This window comes from Colletotrichum truncatum, assembly GCF_014235925.2.
Source record: "Colletotrichum truncatum strain CMES1059 chromosome Unknown Contig_0008, whole genome shotgun sequence".
NCBI classification, from domain to species: Eukaryota; Fungi; Ascomycota; class Sordariomycetes; order Glomerellales; family Glomerellaceae; genus Colletotrichum; species Colletotrichum truncatum.
Window position 1 is genome coordinate 1417740 of NW_027222405.1, and position 16189 is coordinate 1433928.

General features: G+C 48.6%; 4 protein-coding genes across 4 annotated transcripts; 2 read left to right on the forward strand and 2 right to left on the reverse strand.

Moving 5' to 3' along the window:
- Positions 1-2488: 2488 nt before the first annotated feature.
- CTRU02_211880 (methyltransferase domain-containing protein) lies at positions 2489-4166 on the forward strand (the record flags this gene model as incomplete). The annotated part of the gene is made up of 8 exons (XM_070205734.1): positions 2489-2515; positions 2761-2863; positions 3078-3200; positions 3257-3279; positions 3334-3371; positions 3424-3561; positions 3629-4048; positions 4130-4166. The coding sequence occupies 8 exons, from the start codon at positions 2489-2491 to the stop codon at positions 4164-4166; spliced, it is 909 nt and encodes a 302-aa protein (XP_070060547.1).
- A 1514-nt stretch (positions 4167-5680) lies between these two features.
- Positions 5681-9348, reverse strand: CTRU02_211881 (alpha-mannosidase; the record flags this gene model as incomplete). Its single annotated transcript, XM_036725532.1, has 7 exons — positions 5681-6287; positions 6349-7085; positions 7149-7571; positions 7629-7767; positions 7825-8153; positions 8240-9125; positions 9182-9348. The coding sequence occupies 7 exons, from the start codon at positions 9346-9348 to the stop codon at positions 5681-5683; spliced, it is 3288 nt and encodes a 1095-aa protein (XP_036582737.1).
- A 996-nt stretch (positions 9349-10344) lies between these two features.
- On the reverse strand, positions 10345-12192 carry CTRU02_211882 (allantoate permease; the record flags this gene model as incomplete). Its single annotated transcript, XM_036725533.1, has 7 exons — positions 10345-10374; positions 10427-10984; positions 11038-11117; positions 11172-11470; positions 11522-11745; positions 11801-11854; positions 11905-12192. 7 exons carry the CDS (start codon positions 12190-12192, stop codon positions 10345-10347), a joined length of 1533 nt encoding a protein of 510 aa, XP_036582738.1.
- A 769-nt stretch (positions 12193-12961) lies between these two features.
- On the forward strand, positions 12962-16154 carry CTRU02_211883 (uncharacterized protein; the record flags this gene model as incomplete). The annotated part of the gene is made up of 6 exons (XM_036725534.1): positions 12962-13416; positions 13471-13681; positions 13738-14131; positions 14185-14339; positions 14399-14464; positions 14517-16154. The coding sequence occupies 6 exons, from the start codon at positions 12962-12964 to the stop codon at positions 16152-16154; spliced, it is 2919 nt and encodes a 972-aa protein (XP_036582739.1).
- Positions 16155-16189: the final 35 nt, after the last annotated feature.

Here is a 16189-nt window from a genome sequence, read left to right on the forward strand (position 1 = left end):
CACCAGGGGAGCCGTTTGCTCGAATGGTAATTTATTAAAAGAACCATCCATCTGACATGATTATACCCGTTCTATATTCTGTTTCTCACCCCAACTACCATTCACTCACTCTAGTCTACCTTTCTTGGCTCTCTAACCCGTTGGATGATTCCATCAGCGACCCATTTGATTTGTCTCAAAAGACGGACTTTAAGGTGGTTGACACGTGGATAAAGAAATAGAAACGGAGGGCGCTGCAAAGCGTGCTTGCTGGCAGCCTGGTGAGAGACTATTGCCGTTTCCTACTTGGAATGAAGTTGTCATGGAAGGCAAAGACACTGACTGCTTTAAATATTTAGGACATGGTATAAGCCGACATTGAAGTGTCCAATATCGCTTAAAGAAGAGTGTTAAATCGAGAAGCTTGTTCTTGAGCAAGTCGGTAGTGGTCATGTGGCTTACGATATCGAGAACATCGCAATGTCAGGATCAAAAAGCAGATACCAGTCACTACGCCAGGACAACGAATGGGCCAGGTAATCCGTAAATTGGCTGAAGGTTAAGGTCATCGCAGTGTTCCCCAGCCGGCTGTAACGATGACTGAGAACGCTACGATGACTGCCCTGTCAAACTCGTGGTGTAAGGTGTTTGAGGACGGGCATGGCTGTGCCGATTAGACATGGTCTGAAAGGCACCAAGGCGTCACATTGAGTGTAGCTTTCTTTAGCGTGTAGTATGCAAGAGTCCGCCAATTAAACACCAACAGCGCAATCTGTTGTTAAATTTGGCATCTCTGTTATAACTATGCAGAGAAAATTGGATGCGTCTATGGTTGAAAACGTCATGGTTGTCTAGTCGCACTCACTGGTAGGATTCTGTTACGGGCCATGTCCGGTTGATAGCTGTGTCATTATCACTACTTAAATGTAGCCAAGCAAAAAAGGGACGACTTGTTGTCACGTATCCTTTTGCGTGTTTAGCTCAATGGGATCACCTCTGTTTTTGATACGTGCTGGAGGCTGGTGTGCGGCTGCCACTGCAACCCTGTAGGCGGCATCCGACCCTTCACAGATTCGGCTGATAAGCTGAGGAAGGGTTGCATGAAACCCGACGCCATGGTATGGCAGTCAGTATGGGCATCCGGAGCTGAAGACAAGCACTGAGCATGGAGATAGGCATGGTATTCGACAAGTGACACCACAACACTGTTTAGAAATAGCAAGACTTGTCATTTGACATACCCCCTAGTGCGAAACTCTACGATTCTCTCGAGACCTCAAATGTGTACCTTAATCAATAGAATGCGATCTCGAACAACGTGGCAAGCTAATATCTTGAAGTTCTGATGGATGGAAGCTCAGAGATTTTGGGGGCCTAGTCTCATGGATATCCTCTTGACTACCATGCATTGTAGAGCCCAAATTTTCTGAATAATAACCACAAAATGCTCTTTATCAGATTAGAATTGGTTAGCACCCCCACGAGATATGTACCTGTTGTTTTATGGCAGTCGATATGATACCTTGATGGTCTGTTTTGATCAGTCTCGAAGAAATCGATTAACCACAACGTGCCATACTTTACGTGACTCACTACGCGAATTGGGAGACTGTTCTTACATCTGCAAACTGATGGGTAAGTCTGTTGGTACCCTAAGATGTACCGTCTTCATGTGATTCCCTGTTGTGAGATAAAGGCCGTTTTGGCCGCTTTTTCGACGTCCACCAGCAGCCGAAGTCGGCCGTTATTCAGACGACAGGTGGCCTGGGATTTTTTTACCTTCCGTTATTATTTGGCTGGGTCGACAGGGGTAATTCAGGTAGTCAACTGCAGTTAGGCGCATGGTTGTTGTTAAAATATATGAAAAAATCAATATTCAATCTGCACTTTTATCTCAAGAAACGCGCCACTACGTTCTCTCATTTATCCCCAAGGCGGCTAATTTACAAAAGGACATGGCGAAGAACATGGGCTACGGTCACATTCCCCAATCATGTTGGCTTGAAGGTGGCCGCGTACCGGGATCTCGGAGATGGGGAACTTCACAAACCCGTGCAGGGTCCGGGGCCATGAGGGGAAACCCCTTGCAAAGCGCCCAATGACAGGTTCTTATCTCTGTGTTCCCCTCTCCATTCAGCGTCGTTCTACTGCGCTAAGCGATGCTTATGGCGCACTCTTCACCCAATTTTCCAGTGACCGGGGAGCATGGTGAAGATGCACAAGTAAGACCACGCATACGGCGCAGTCCAATTACATACAGACACCTAACGGCCGCATAACCAACGTCGCCTTTAAGTGGGGCCGCTTGGGCAAGGGGGGGGGGGCAAAGGCCCGGGCACAGGAGCATCCCCAAATCCTGTCAGGGAAGCCAAAAAAAAAAACGAAGCTCCTCAGCCTTTTTTTCCCCCCCTTTCACATTTCGTTGTGACCCGTTCTGTTGGTACCGCAATCTGCCCTCTCGGATTCTTTATTCGGTCTGGACGACTTTGCGAACCATCCTGCCGGTAAGATGTCTGATTCGAGAAACGCAGAAGACGTGAGTATGGCCACCTCAGGCATTTGCCCACCACACACACACACAGACACATACACATCCCATCCCCCCGAAAAGCTTACTGTCTCACCGCCTGTGCCGCCATTCCCAACTGACAGGTTACCTGTAGCACACCAGCCGACGTGAGGGCAATGACGATTTCGATCGCATTTCCATTGATGATGAGGTGGATTTCATTTATCTCTTGATGACTTGATGTCCAGTAGCTAATGCTTTCTTTTGCTTAGTCTTTCGAAGAGACTCTAGCTCCATCTTTGATATCTGTGCGATCAAGCATCCGTGATTACCCAAAGGAGAATGGACGCACATATCACAGGCTAAGCGAAGGAAGTGAGTGTAGAATAGAGGCCTCTTCTAAACCAGCCGGCTAACCTCGGTGAAACCTAAAGAATACATTCTCCCCAACGACGCTGTAGGACTTCCCTTTCAAAAGTCACGTACACGGGATCTCTTCTGACTAACTCACCAACAGGTGGAACAAGACCGATTATGTAAGATCGCTTCCCGATGTTCTTGGAAGCCCTTGGTTTTAATACGATCCTAGATCTGCAACACCAAGTGTGGCTGTCAACATGGCGCGACCAACTTTGCATGAGCCCGATGCAGGAAAACGCAAAGCGAGTGCTTGATATAGGAACGGGCACTGGTCTCTGGGCGATAGAGTTTGGTGAGCAACCTAGCTGGAAGCCGAGCCGTTTCTTCCAACAGCTAACAATGCTGCAGCGGATCTCCATCCCGAAGCAACGGTTCGATGGCCTACCGACTCTTCCCCTCTCCAACAAAGTACTAACATGACAAAGGTCACAGGCATTGACCTGAGTCCGATCCAACCTGACTAGTGAGTCTCCCTCGTCTTTAAGTCGATTCTGTCAATGCTAAAGGGTGAACAGCGTCCCGCCAAATTGCATCTTTGAAATCGAAGACGCAGATAAAGATTGGAGATGGACTATCCCGTTCGATTTCATCTTCGTGCGACACATGAACTCATGCTTCGAAAGTTGGGAAAAGTTGCTTGCTCAAGCGTTCGAGTAATTCATCCCCACAGAAAACCAAGACTGTTCCCCCCCCCGGCTTCATGCTAACGTTCTGTGCAAGGCATCTTGAACCTGGAGGTTATATCGAGCTACAAGACAACGCCTTCCCCATACAATGCCCGGACGACAGCATGCCGGAGCACAGCGCCATTGCAAGGTGGTCTTCGTTACTAGTAGAAGGCACAAACAGGATCGGCCGGCCCATCGACACGCCGTCGAGGTTCAAGCAGCTTCTAGAAGAGGCCGGATTTGAAGACGTTGTCGAGCACAAGAAGATCTGGCCCGTCAGCCCTTGGCCGGCCAACAAGAGGTTGAGAGAGATGGGATGGTGGTCGCAGGCGGCAGCCATAGCGGGCCTCGAAGTTTCCACGCTTGCGTTATTCACACGCGTCCTGGGCTGGAGTAAGGAAGAGGTTCAAGAGTTCTGCGAAGAGGTGAAGGAAGAACTGCTGGACACATCTGTTCACGCATATTTCAACGTGTAGGTTGCCGGACTTGTTTCTCAAAACAAGACTTTCTTTTTTGGTAGGCAGGCAACCCAAGACTGACTTCTTCTTTCTAGATATTGTGTTTATGGGAGAAAACCGTACTATGCCTAGGCAAGTTCCATGATCGAGGGCTGACGGCTGGGATGTTCATCTCCTTCGAATGAGATAGGCATGGGGCTCTACATCTTTTTTTTGCGGATAAGGCAATGGCGTACGGGGGGGGGGGGGTTTATCAGCATTTTCACGGCCGACTCACGACACAGCAAAGCTGTCTTATCTTAGAGGTATATTACTGCCAGGTAAAATGCGTAAAAACACGTGATCACCTTAGCTCCAAAGTCGAAGACTCTTGAGACGGTGGCGCCGAGATGCGGCGCAGCGCATGTTCACAGCGCCACGTTGCGTATTCAATAAAACTGAAGGAATCGTTACGAACTAGACTTGCGTTCTCATCTGCCATACACTGTTCGACTGTGGCTGCCTATAACCTTCAAGATAAAATTGCTTAGCCTTTGACTAATCTTGTCAATGAAAGGTGTATTAAGAAGAGTATATCCGCAATAAAATGCTCCTTACAGGTTCATGTTACACTTCCATAAGAAGAGGGACTCTTGGAAACTGAGAGAAGGCCCAGAACCATACCAGTGTTCATCTGCTTCTCAAGACACGCAAAGGAACCATGACATGTGGCCTGAGATTCGCGCTCTTGGGCTGCATCGGCATTTCTGAGCGTTTGAGCATACCTCTGGATCCAGGAAAGAAGATTAAGTCCTTCTCAGCTTGGGGTGATCGGCTTTTGTCGAATTCGAGATTTGTCTGCCACTAAGACTTACGTGAGAAACTGTTAGCCTGACTTACTTGCACCTATTACTTCCCCTCGGCGACCCGGGTTGCGATTTCTGGCTATCGAAAGTCCTAAGATTGACGGCTGTGATCTAGCTGTACTATCTGCATTCCATTTACACTTCTTAGATAAGGTCTGAAGGGCCAAGTCATCTCAAATCACAGAGGAATAGTTAGCACAGCTTTCGCCCAACTTTGAAGATGCTTATGAGGTGGCGTCGTTTCTGCGGTGTCACAGGGGGCAGCCTCTGGAACAAGTGAAGCTATTTGCAGGCGACTAGGACCCAGGATTGGGACGAACTGGCTTCACAAGAGACGTGCATAGGTACGGTATGATGTAGTGAAGGACAATGGCGGAATGAACCGTTACTGAAATGATACTGCTATTTCTGTAAATTAAAACCATGAAAGCACGGAATTTTAACTTCTTTAAACATGGTAGATCTACACTAGAGAGGTTGAATTTTGATTGAGGCTAGATGACGGATTCATTTGGTTGTATATAGATAGAGTTCAACATATCTCGGTTGCCAATGCGTTTTTCGAGTATAAGAGAGAGAAAAAGACATTCTTTGGATGTGCACTGAGTTTTCTCTCTAGCTTGCCTTAGAACAGTTTGGAGACGTTACGCCTGAGGCAATTGTCACGCACGTCTTCCACCTAAAACTTCCACTTCGACGCCCAATTCTTAGTTTATCTACCAATTGAGTCGGCGCTGTGCCTTCAGGCTTCATTCTAGAAGATCAAAGCCCTTGCCTGGCCGATCCACGCTAATTGAATCACTAGGCCAACACGAGCCTATAAGTCTGCAGCTGGAACGGCCCAAGGTCAACCTCAAACCTACCACCAGCCAAAGGAACTTCTTCTCCATCGTCTTCCAGCAAATTGGTTTTGTTGACCCTTTTCAGCTTCCATCTTGTTTCAACTGTTCCCAGGCCGCGGCCACCGAGACTCTCGTAAATGCGAATGATGACGCTTTTGCTGGATGATACAGGCAATTCTCCAAGGCTAACCCCGTCGTCGTCTTCACCGCGTTTAATGGTATCAAGAACAAGGTTCCTATCCCCATTCAACGTGATTGGTGCATCTAGCAATGGCGAGCCCTGGGATATTGATACGAGTTTGAGGGGGTTGTTGAAGTTGAAGGCTGCCCTCACTGTGTCTGGACCAAGAGATCCTTGATGAGGTAGGATGGCCCATCGGATAGTGTGCTTGCCCATGTCGGCCTGGTCATCAGGGGCCTTGGCCGAGCGGAGCAGAGATAGCCTCATGGTGTTGCCGACAGTGGCAAAACCATATTTACTGTCGTTCAGGATGGATACGCCGTACCCATATTCGGATAAGTCGGCGAACTTGTGACTACAGACTTCGAATTTGGCCATATCCCAGCTTAACGTCAATTTGTCAGGAAATACTGCTCAGAACGGCTTGCACAAATAAAAACACTTACGAAGTATTATAGTGGGTTGGCCGACGGATGACACCATACTGAGTCTCATAGGAAGCTTCGTGATGGCGGATATCAACAGGGAACTCAACCTTGAGGAACTTCATCGTTTCGTGCCAGTCAACCTCGGCCTGGATATCCACATATGATTGGTTTTCGTCATCTTCCAGTGAGGCAACTAAACTGATGGTCGTCTTGATCGAGCTTACGTCGCTGATTTTTGTCTTTGTCTGAACACTAACCCTTAACGGCGTGTCCTCTAAAATTGTTGACTCCGAGCCATAAAGCTCCTTTCGAGTTTCGAGATGGAACACTTCAACGTCCCAGGCTTGCCAGTAAATAGGCTTGTCATCAAATATGACATACTGATTTGCCTTGCCGGAAAGAACTTCACGCCTGGCTCGACGGTCGTACAGCGAGGTGATGCAACCTCTTTCGACTGTCACAGTGAACCGGTTGTTTTTCAACTTGAAAACACCTTTTGATACTTCCTCAATGGTGACAGGCTTCGTGGTAGAAGCAGCAGAGTTTCCACGCACTAGGAGGGCGTTTCCGGTGCCTCCAGCAATGACTGAAGCTCCCTCGCGGGGTGTAAGGATTTCTGTACGGGGCCAACCCAACGTGTTTAATGCAACTTGAATGTCATCTGCGAACGGCTCCTGGCCTATTTCATAGACTCGAAGGACTCTGTAGACATCTCGAAGAAGAGTGTTGTGCATTCGGTAGACACTTTGATAAATCTGAGACTTTGTGTCAACCTCAGGAAGCAAAAAGAATGATTAGAAAATGGATCATCGACGTACCTTGTCTGAATCGTTGTAACACATGCCAATGGCGGTTCCCGGAAGACAGTCGTGGAATTGGCAGAGAAGGACGCCCTCCCACATCTCATCGAGCTCCTTCTTTGGATACCTATATGATTCATTTTCGAGTGAAGCGATTGTGGCTAGAAACTCAATGTCTCTTAGAAGGAATTCTGCTCGTCTGTTGTTGAGCTTCGTTTGCGCTTGAGTTGTGTAAGTGCCGCGATGAAGTTCAAAGTAAAGCTCGCCATGCCAGGTTGCGAGCGTGCGTGCTTTCGGTTCTAGCTTGTCAAAAAAGTCGTCGGGAGTACTACCAAGATGAACGCGGGGCAGCAGCCCAGTCGTATCAGCAAGACCTCTTAGTCGGCGGAGCCTCTCAATCTGTTGCCAGGTAGGGCCACCACCACCATCACCCTTTCCAAACTGCGAGAGTGATTAGCATGAGATAATAGTCAGGATTATGGCATGAAGCATGCTTACCGCAAGTAAAGAAGTGTGGTCTTGATCAAGCGACTTATGCTGGGTCATACTTCGCTTTATGTCTCCGAAGTTGGCATCAGCACAGTAGGTCTTCGCAGGTGGCATATGACAGATAACTTGACTTCCATCCAGAGCAACCCTATTATAAATGAGGTCAGTTGCTGAAAGCCAAGTGAATGATAACAATGTAGCTTACCAGTTGAATGTTGTATGCGGAAACTCGTTCATGTTGTTGAAACATATCTTCTGCGTAAGGAAACGGTTCATGCCCGCTTGTCGACAAAGCTGAGGGATCTGGCTAGACTGACCAAATGTATCTGGCAGCCAACAGCTTTTTGAACGAAAGCCAAAGTTGCTTTCGAAGAATCTTTGACCGTAAAGAAATTGACGCACGAGAGATTCGCCTCCAGGCATGTTGGTGTCATGTTCTACCCAGCAACCGCCAATGGGAAGAAATTGACCTTCGCTAACTTTGGCTTTTACTCTTTCCCAAGCATAAGGGTAGCCTTCCTTTAACCATTTGAACTGTTCGGGCAAATTGCGGTTAGAAAAGGACTTTTGCATCCAGAACCACAAGCTTGAACCAGATATGAAAAGCGATCTTTACATACCTGCTGAGCTTGCGAGCAAGCGAACTTGAGCTCGGGGTACCGATCCATCAAATCACACTGATTAGACCAAGAACGGACAACCTTGCGCTTAGTTTCTTCCCATGGCCACAACCAGCAAGTGTCAATATGGCAGTGTCCGATGGCAATTACGCTAGGTCCCTTTTCGCCTTGCACAGAGAACACTTTCTCCGAGTTAACATTAGGGCCCAGATACTCTTCGGCAATCTTTCGACTTCGTAGAACAGACGTCCGATCGTCAATGTCGAACGTGTTGATGATTTTAGTGGCAATGTTCAGAGCTTCATGTTGTTCCCAGGAATCCTCGGGAAACTCTTGCGCTGCCTGGTGAATCACTTGTATGTCTGTATGCAACTTGCGAGCTTCCAAGTCCACTGCCACGATCTCTGCTTTTGAAAGAACAAAATACTTCTCTGGGTCAGGTGGCTGAATCGCGTCGCCATTGGCGTTGTTTTTGAAGATCGGGTCGCCTGCTGCGTTTCCAAACATGCCGTTGCAGGCCATCTCCACAAAGATGGTATGTTCATTGCCGTCGTTGAATGTTTCTGGGATGATCCACTCGATACGTTCACCACGACCTGTGAGCCCCTGGAGAGGTTCGCCTTTCATAGACCAGACAGTAGCCTCATTATTGCAATCCCAATGAAGCTCTAAGTGGGCCATCTGGCGCATCTCTTCGGGGATACTCATGTCGACTTTGAACCAATGAGTTGTCCACGACGGACCGAAGGACTGCCCAATTTGAGTCTCACGATAGCCATTTAACTGGCTGATGGCTTCCTCAAAAGATGGACGGCTTGTTCCCGGGCAGTCCCAGACACTCAACCGCACATTTGGTGGTCCGGAGCACCTCGCCAAATGCGACATGCTTCAACAGCTTGTCAGTGGTTTCGTTTGAAAACTGGTTTCACGAAAGGAACATACGAGAGCAGATTAACCTTCTCCCATTGCCCCTGAGAGTAAAAGTTGGCAATGCCGTCTCTGTACAACTTGTTTACTCTCTTGCCGACGGGCGCTGATGCCCTCAACGGGTATGGTTGCGCCTCTATGGACGATGGCTCATGCTCGCAAAAGCCAGTGTGCCCGCACATGTTGAGAACTTTGAACGCAACGTATCTTTGAAGATAATTCGCAATAGAAGTGTATCTACCAAAAATTAACACGATAGTATTAATGTTTCATGTGATTTTCGTCGTATGATAGCCAGCGAGGACGGCTTGCGGCTAACCCAAGGAAAACCGTAGCAACCCCTCTTCCGACCGTTCCCCGCATCAACAACAGACACCCAACCGGCAAACATGCACCGGTATAAGCCGGTTGGTTACGAAGTTCGATGCCGATTTTGCCTTGATGTAACCCGTCGCCTTAATCCTAGTACCATTGATATTCCCTGCGTCTGGGTGTAAACAGGGATTTCAGGTCTGTGATGGGCGATCCAGCAAATCAGAATAAAAGGATGCAACCTCACTCGGATATGATTATCCCAAGTCGGATACCTTGCCGCTTCTAAGGAGGAGAAGTAGAAGAGCGAGGCAGTCGCATTTGCCCCTCTTTGCTAAGAACCATGCGGTCACAGCACTTGATCTACGCTCATTGATCCACAAGCTTCAGAGTGGGTTACGTGGGGTCCGGGGAACCAAACACGAACCTGGGGAGGTTGGTGAGGGGAAGTTTGAACGCTCATGAGGCTGCAGCCAGCATTGCCATCATAGATATCGTGACCCAGTAAAGCTTTTATCGACTTGTTACATGGTATTATGTGACGAAGTAAAATGCAAGTTTATCATGGCACTGTATTTCCTAGTAACGTGGAATCTGGTGGGACTCAGTCTGAACAAAAGATGATAGTTGGCCATCTGTCTAACAAAACCACCATACCCGAAGAGGAAACATTTATCAGAGTTACTTGTTGGTTCTCAGCAGCCAGCGCCAGTTCCAGGTGCTTGCATATTCCTTGTAGCACATAATGTATGGTTTACCCGATCGCTTTATCCAAGGTTAAAGTTTTGATGAATTGACGCAGCAAGACTCATATAGCCGTCCGGACACTGTGGGCTTGCTGAAACTGTGTATCCGAGTAGATTCCTTTAAAAGTTGTATCTGAAGTTTACATTTTCCTAGCAAGATTTAGTGTCGTGAAAAGGGATAAATGGTCACAGTGTTACCTACCTTGTCTGTGATATCCTCAAACGCATGTGTGTGTGCAGTATCCGCGATCGCTTCGCCCCGTTCGATTTTGGCATCGCGTGACTTGTTCTGCCAAACGTAGTATGTTCGCAACGAGAACAATACGACTTCCAAGAGAACAAAGCAGCTTAAGATGATAGCGAGGGCAAGGAAATAACGCGGTGCGTCCTTGGCACGGAAGACTTGTGGCCCAATGGAGTTGCCCGTGGCCCAGAAGACGAAGTTGCTAGTGATGACAGCGCCCTTCTTGGTTTGGCCGGCGACGTTACGAGTCACTAACGACAGCGCGAGGCCGCTGCAGGCCCAGAAGGAGATCATGACGTAGTACGCCAGTAACAGCCCGACCTTCTTGCTGGGCTCGAACGGCACGGTGATGAGTACTACAGTTCCTGCGATTGTAGGGGCGACGGCGGCCATCATGGCGAATATAGTTTGCTTGTAACGTCTGTCGATCCAGGCGGCTGTGACCATTGTAATGATTTGCAGAATGCCAGTGACACTTTGGAGCAGCTGGGTTTGCCAAGTAGTATATCCGAAGCTCTGATTTGCGTTAATGGAAAGACTTGGAAGGCGACCCTTGGGAGAACATTTACCTTGATGATGATGTTGGCAAACGCACCCAAACCTCCGGAGGGAAGAGTAGTAAGTAGCTGGATCAGCGCAAACCCATAAACTATTTAGCAGTTAGTAATGTAGATGATAGAGGGCGCCTTGGATATATAAGTACCTTGAGGGTCCTTGAATGCTTCCCAGATCTGCTCTTTACGATACTTGCGGTTCTGCAGACCAGTCCGATTAGAACGTACTCGCTCCACCATGAGCTTTTTATCCTCTTCGCTGAAGCAATGCGCTTTCATTGGGGAGTCAGGCATCCACCAAAGCACAAAAAATCCCCAGAAGACGGTGATGATCCCGTAGCTCATAAACAATGCTTGCCACGACTTGATAGGCGAAGTGGCTGGGATAAAGGAGAAGCCGAAGGCCAAGAGTCCGCCGATTATTTGCTGAAGGCCATTCATCATGTACCTGCTCGGTGGTCAGCATGTGTCTCATTACAGGACTCAGGAACAAGCTTACCAAAGGATGGCGGTCGTGGCTTGCTCTTCGCGCTTGTACCACATTGAAGTCAAAAGCACAAACGCTGGTTGACAGACTGCCTCAAAAGCGCCCAAAAAGCCACGAACGATGACCAAACCGACAAAGTTATGGCAAGCGGCGTGTAGACTTAGGGTCACTCCCCACATGATGATATTGAAGCCAAGCCATTTCGCAATCGGTATCTTTTGAATGATGTAGTTTTCCTTGATACGTTCAGCTTCGCGGGGAAGTTTGGGAGGGATATGCATGTTTACTAACAGGATATTCAACACAGAGGATAACGATATAGATGATTGTCGTCAGCCACGCGTACTAGATTGCATTAGCAAAGGTCTGGTTCTTCCTGTAGTGTACAGACCAACCTCTTGACCCTTGAGGTTAGTATCTGCAATGATGCCCATGATGGATGCAAAAGACATCGTTCCTTTGTCTAGAGACTGCATAAAATATGTGAAGACCATTACGCTCAACACCCGCTTGTCAATCATTCGCTTCAGTCGCTTGTTGGTAGATTCGTCCACCTCGATGATGGACTCGCTAGCATATTGGGCAACCTCTCGGTCCACGAGGTCATGATTTGTTTGCTGCTTCGAATCTTGAATGTCTTCCACTGTATCAGGGGCATTGTGAATGTCGCTTTTACTGTTCATTTTGATCGCACTTTATGTTGACCAACTCGACTTCAACCTCAATATCGGCTAACGAGAAGTAAGGTAGTTAACAGGAATCCAAAAAAAGTCGGGAAATTTCAAGACGATTGAGGCGCACTACAAGCTTTTTAAAAACAATTGAAAACCTTGACAGCCAGGGTCGATAAATGTAACCACCACCAGATGTTGGAAGGTCTGATACTTCCACGTAGTTAGCCAACCACCTTGCTCGCAGACACTTGAGTACACGCAGCTCTCCTCCGCCTATAGAAGCGACTACTGCAAACATTAACCACAAAAGTTCGACCACGAGGTAGCATGCTTTCAACCAATATCACATCCCGGTCACTGTGAATGCAATCCCCGTCCATAGCTTGCGAAGTCCAGGAGTGCTGGTGCGGAGGTGGGGTCGAAGAACCGGGGTGATGTGCGGGGGAACGAGTCCGGACCGGCAATCGGGCCATGCACATAGGATGACTTGGCCAACCAAAGACTGCCGTAAATGCAAGATATTTCAGTCTACAAACCTCTAACACGTCTTTAGGGTAGAAATGTTCATCTGCTGATCATGTCGTAGCAAAAAACCCCGTTTTGGAATCGGCCCATGCGCCTGAATGGGTAACGGCTTGGCAACATACCGACCTCGGGCCGGAATAGACCGGTGCTGGGGTTCGTTGAGGGGAAACCGGTTTTGCCATGGGCATTGCAGTTGAAAAGATAACCCTACAGGCTTCAATATCACCGTGGACGGCACAGCAGCAGCACATGAATGAACGACATGATGCCTGAGAATAGCATTGTAACTTTCTCTCGCCCGGAGGCGGCCGAATCCCTCAATTTGGTCGGCGCAACTATTGTGGTGGATGAATCGGACCCAATTGGCATTCACATTGCTGCGCAGAACCTCGCCGTGGATTTTGGCCGGGTGACCAGATCCGAATCCAAGCCTCTCCTGGTATCCAAGGAAACCGAGATCGATGCTGACCTTGGTGCTGATGTGGCTATAATCATCGGATGCATCGAGTCAAGCCGCATGCTCCAGCGGTTGGAGAAAGATGGGAAGCTCAACTTTGACCAAATTCGCGGAAAGTGGGAGTCTTTTATAACAACCCCTGTTGCTGGCCCCTTTCCGGGCTGCCGCAAGGCCCTAGTCATCGCAGGCAGCGACAAACGAGGTGCAATTTTTGGTACATATACTTTATCCGAACAGATTGGAGTCTCACCGTGAGTTATGCGCTGTAGAGGGAAATGCTAAATATCTGGCTAATATGATGGCAGCTGGTACTTTTGGGCAGATGTGCCGCCCAAGCACCACCAAGAAATCTTTGCTCTACCCAAGCCCACGTATCAGGGAGAGCCGAGCGTGCGGTTTCGCGGCATTTTCATCAACGATGAAGCCCCGGCGCTTACAGGCTGGGCAAGGCAAAACTTTGGGGGCTACAACTCAGAGTTTTACAAGAATGTTTTTGAACTCTTGCTGAGACTAAAGGTTGTGTATCACTGGTCAATATGCAGATAAGCCACCGAATACTAACCATTTCCCAGGCAAACTTCATGTGGCCCGCCATGTGGCCTGGCCACCCCAATCCAGGCGCATCTTTCTTCACTGATGATTCTCAAAATGCCAAACTTGCAGACGACTATGGGATCGCCGTTTCCACATCGCACCACGAGCCTATGCAGCGCGCGACGAACGAATGGTTTGCGGACAACCCGGACGGCAGCTGGAACTGGCTTACCAACAAGGAGAAAATCACCGAATTCTTCGAAACAGGTATTACGAGAGCCAAAGGCCTCGAGTCTTACTTTACGCTTGGGATGCGTGGCGAATACGATAAGGGCATGAAGACCGATGATCCGGCTGCAGTTGTGCGCGACGTGATTAAGACGCAAAGGGCTCTCATCAAGAACATTCATGGAAGCGAAGATGCTGTGCCTCGTGAGTTGAAGGCATTTATATCTGAGCAAAGGAGAATGCTAAATTTCGTCAAGAGCTACTAGCACTATATAAAGAGGTCCAAGACCAGTATGAAGGCGGGACTATCGATGTGCCCGACGACGTTACTTTGCTATTCGCAGATGACAACTTTGGCAGTATTCGGAGGCTGCCTTCAGGTCAAGAGAGAGAAAGAAAAGGCGGCGCAGGTGTAAGTGAAAACACATGCGTGCTAAAATATTTCAGACTACCTAGGCTGACCTGGATCAGATATACTACCACTTTGAGTACGTTGGAACCCCACGGAGTTATAAGTGGATCAACAGCAACTCGCTGGTATAGAGTGACTTCCTCTCAAAACATTGAAAATATGCTCACTGTTGCATAGGGAAAGACGTGGCATCAACTCCAAGAAGCCCACCGACGCAACGCAAAGCAGATTTGGGTCTTCAACGTCGGTGACATCAAGCCAATGGAGGTTCCACTGACCTTTGCGATGAACCTCGCTTGGGACATCAAATCTATTGAGGCGGATAAGTTTGAGAAGTTCTACCGATCAATGGCAGAATCCAACTTCGGCACGGGATTTTCAGAGGCAATCGCCAACGTATGGCGTCGATATGATCGCCTTGCAGCCCTGCGGAGACACGAGCACATCGAACCGACGACATTCTCCCTGCTTCACTACGAAGAAGCAGAAAATGTCGCGAACCGCTGGAAATCCCTTCTGGAAGACGCCGAGAACATTTACAGTCGCGTGCCAGAGGAACAGAAAGCTGCAATCTTCGAGACGGTTCTGCATCCGGTAAAGGCATCTTGCATCTTTACCCAGCTACAGATAACTTTGGGTCGCAATCAGTTATACGCACGTCAACGACGAAACACGGCCAACAAACTCGCACGTGAAGTCCTAGATCTTTTCGACAAGGACTACACCCTTTCAGAAGAGTTTCACGCTCTCTTGGATGGCAAATGGGACCACATCATGCGGCAGACACACTACGGCTTTGGGGACACTTGGCATGCACCGTCTCGGGACATGATTAGCGGCATTTGCTACGTTCAACGCCGGCAAAACTCAAATCCCATCGTTGGACAGATGGGAGTCGCGGTAGAGGGTCATGAGGGTGTACGTCCGGGACGGACGAACGAGGAGTCGGACCGTACTCATCCCAGCCGACGAGATTTGGTGCCTGGAGTCACTCTGGGGCTGATGAGTCGGTATGGCCCAAGTAAGAGGTGGTTTGATATTTTTACGAGAGGGGCGCACGCCATCCACTGGAAAGCCTCCACTCCGTTTCCTTGGTTGCAGTTGTCAGCTACCAATGGTTCTCTTGATCCGGACGGCGACGATGCACGGGTCTCAGTTACAGTCAATTGGAACGAGGTGTCTGACGATTTTGACCAAGAAGTCTTGATCGACATCAGATCTGACGAAGGCGACTTTGAGCAAGTTCACCTTCCGATTAAGGGGAGGCGAGTGCCTGAATCGTTCGGGGACGGCTTTGTAGAAGAAGCTGGCCATGTTTCCATACCTGCGGCACTCAACCCTTCGCCGGGTTTCCGAGTGCTCTTGGATTGCGGCAAAACGACAGAAGGGGCATTGTCAGTGATTAACCCAGTCAATGAGCCAGTCCCATATCTGCAGTTCAAGTTCTACGTCTTCTCACAAACTGCAACACCCGCTCTGCTCTTGTACTTCAACATGACTCTCGATGTAGACCCCGCCAACCTCATGTCGTACCAGGTACAGTTAGATGATACCCCCTCTCAGACGCATCATCTACTACCGAAAGCCGAAAAGTCGGGAGACTTACCCGATGGATGGTTTTATGCAGTGCAGGATTGCAATTGGAAGCGGGTTCATGATCTAGGAGATCTCGGCTTGAGCCCCGGAGAACACACTGTGAAGGTTTGGCTGAATCACACAAACTTGATTCTAGAGAAGCTGGTTGTGGACGTGGGAGGGTTGAATGAAAGTTACCTGGGGCCTCCCGCCAGCTTCTATGTCCCAAAGAGGAAATAGAGTGGTTTATCACCATCTAGACTACACAGTCGAGT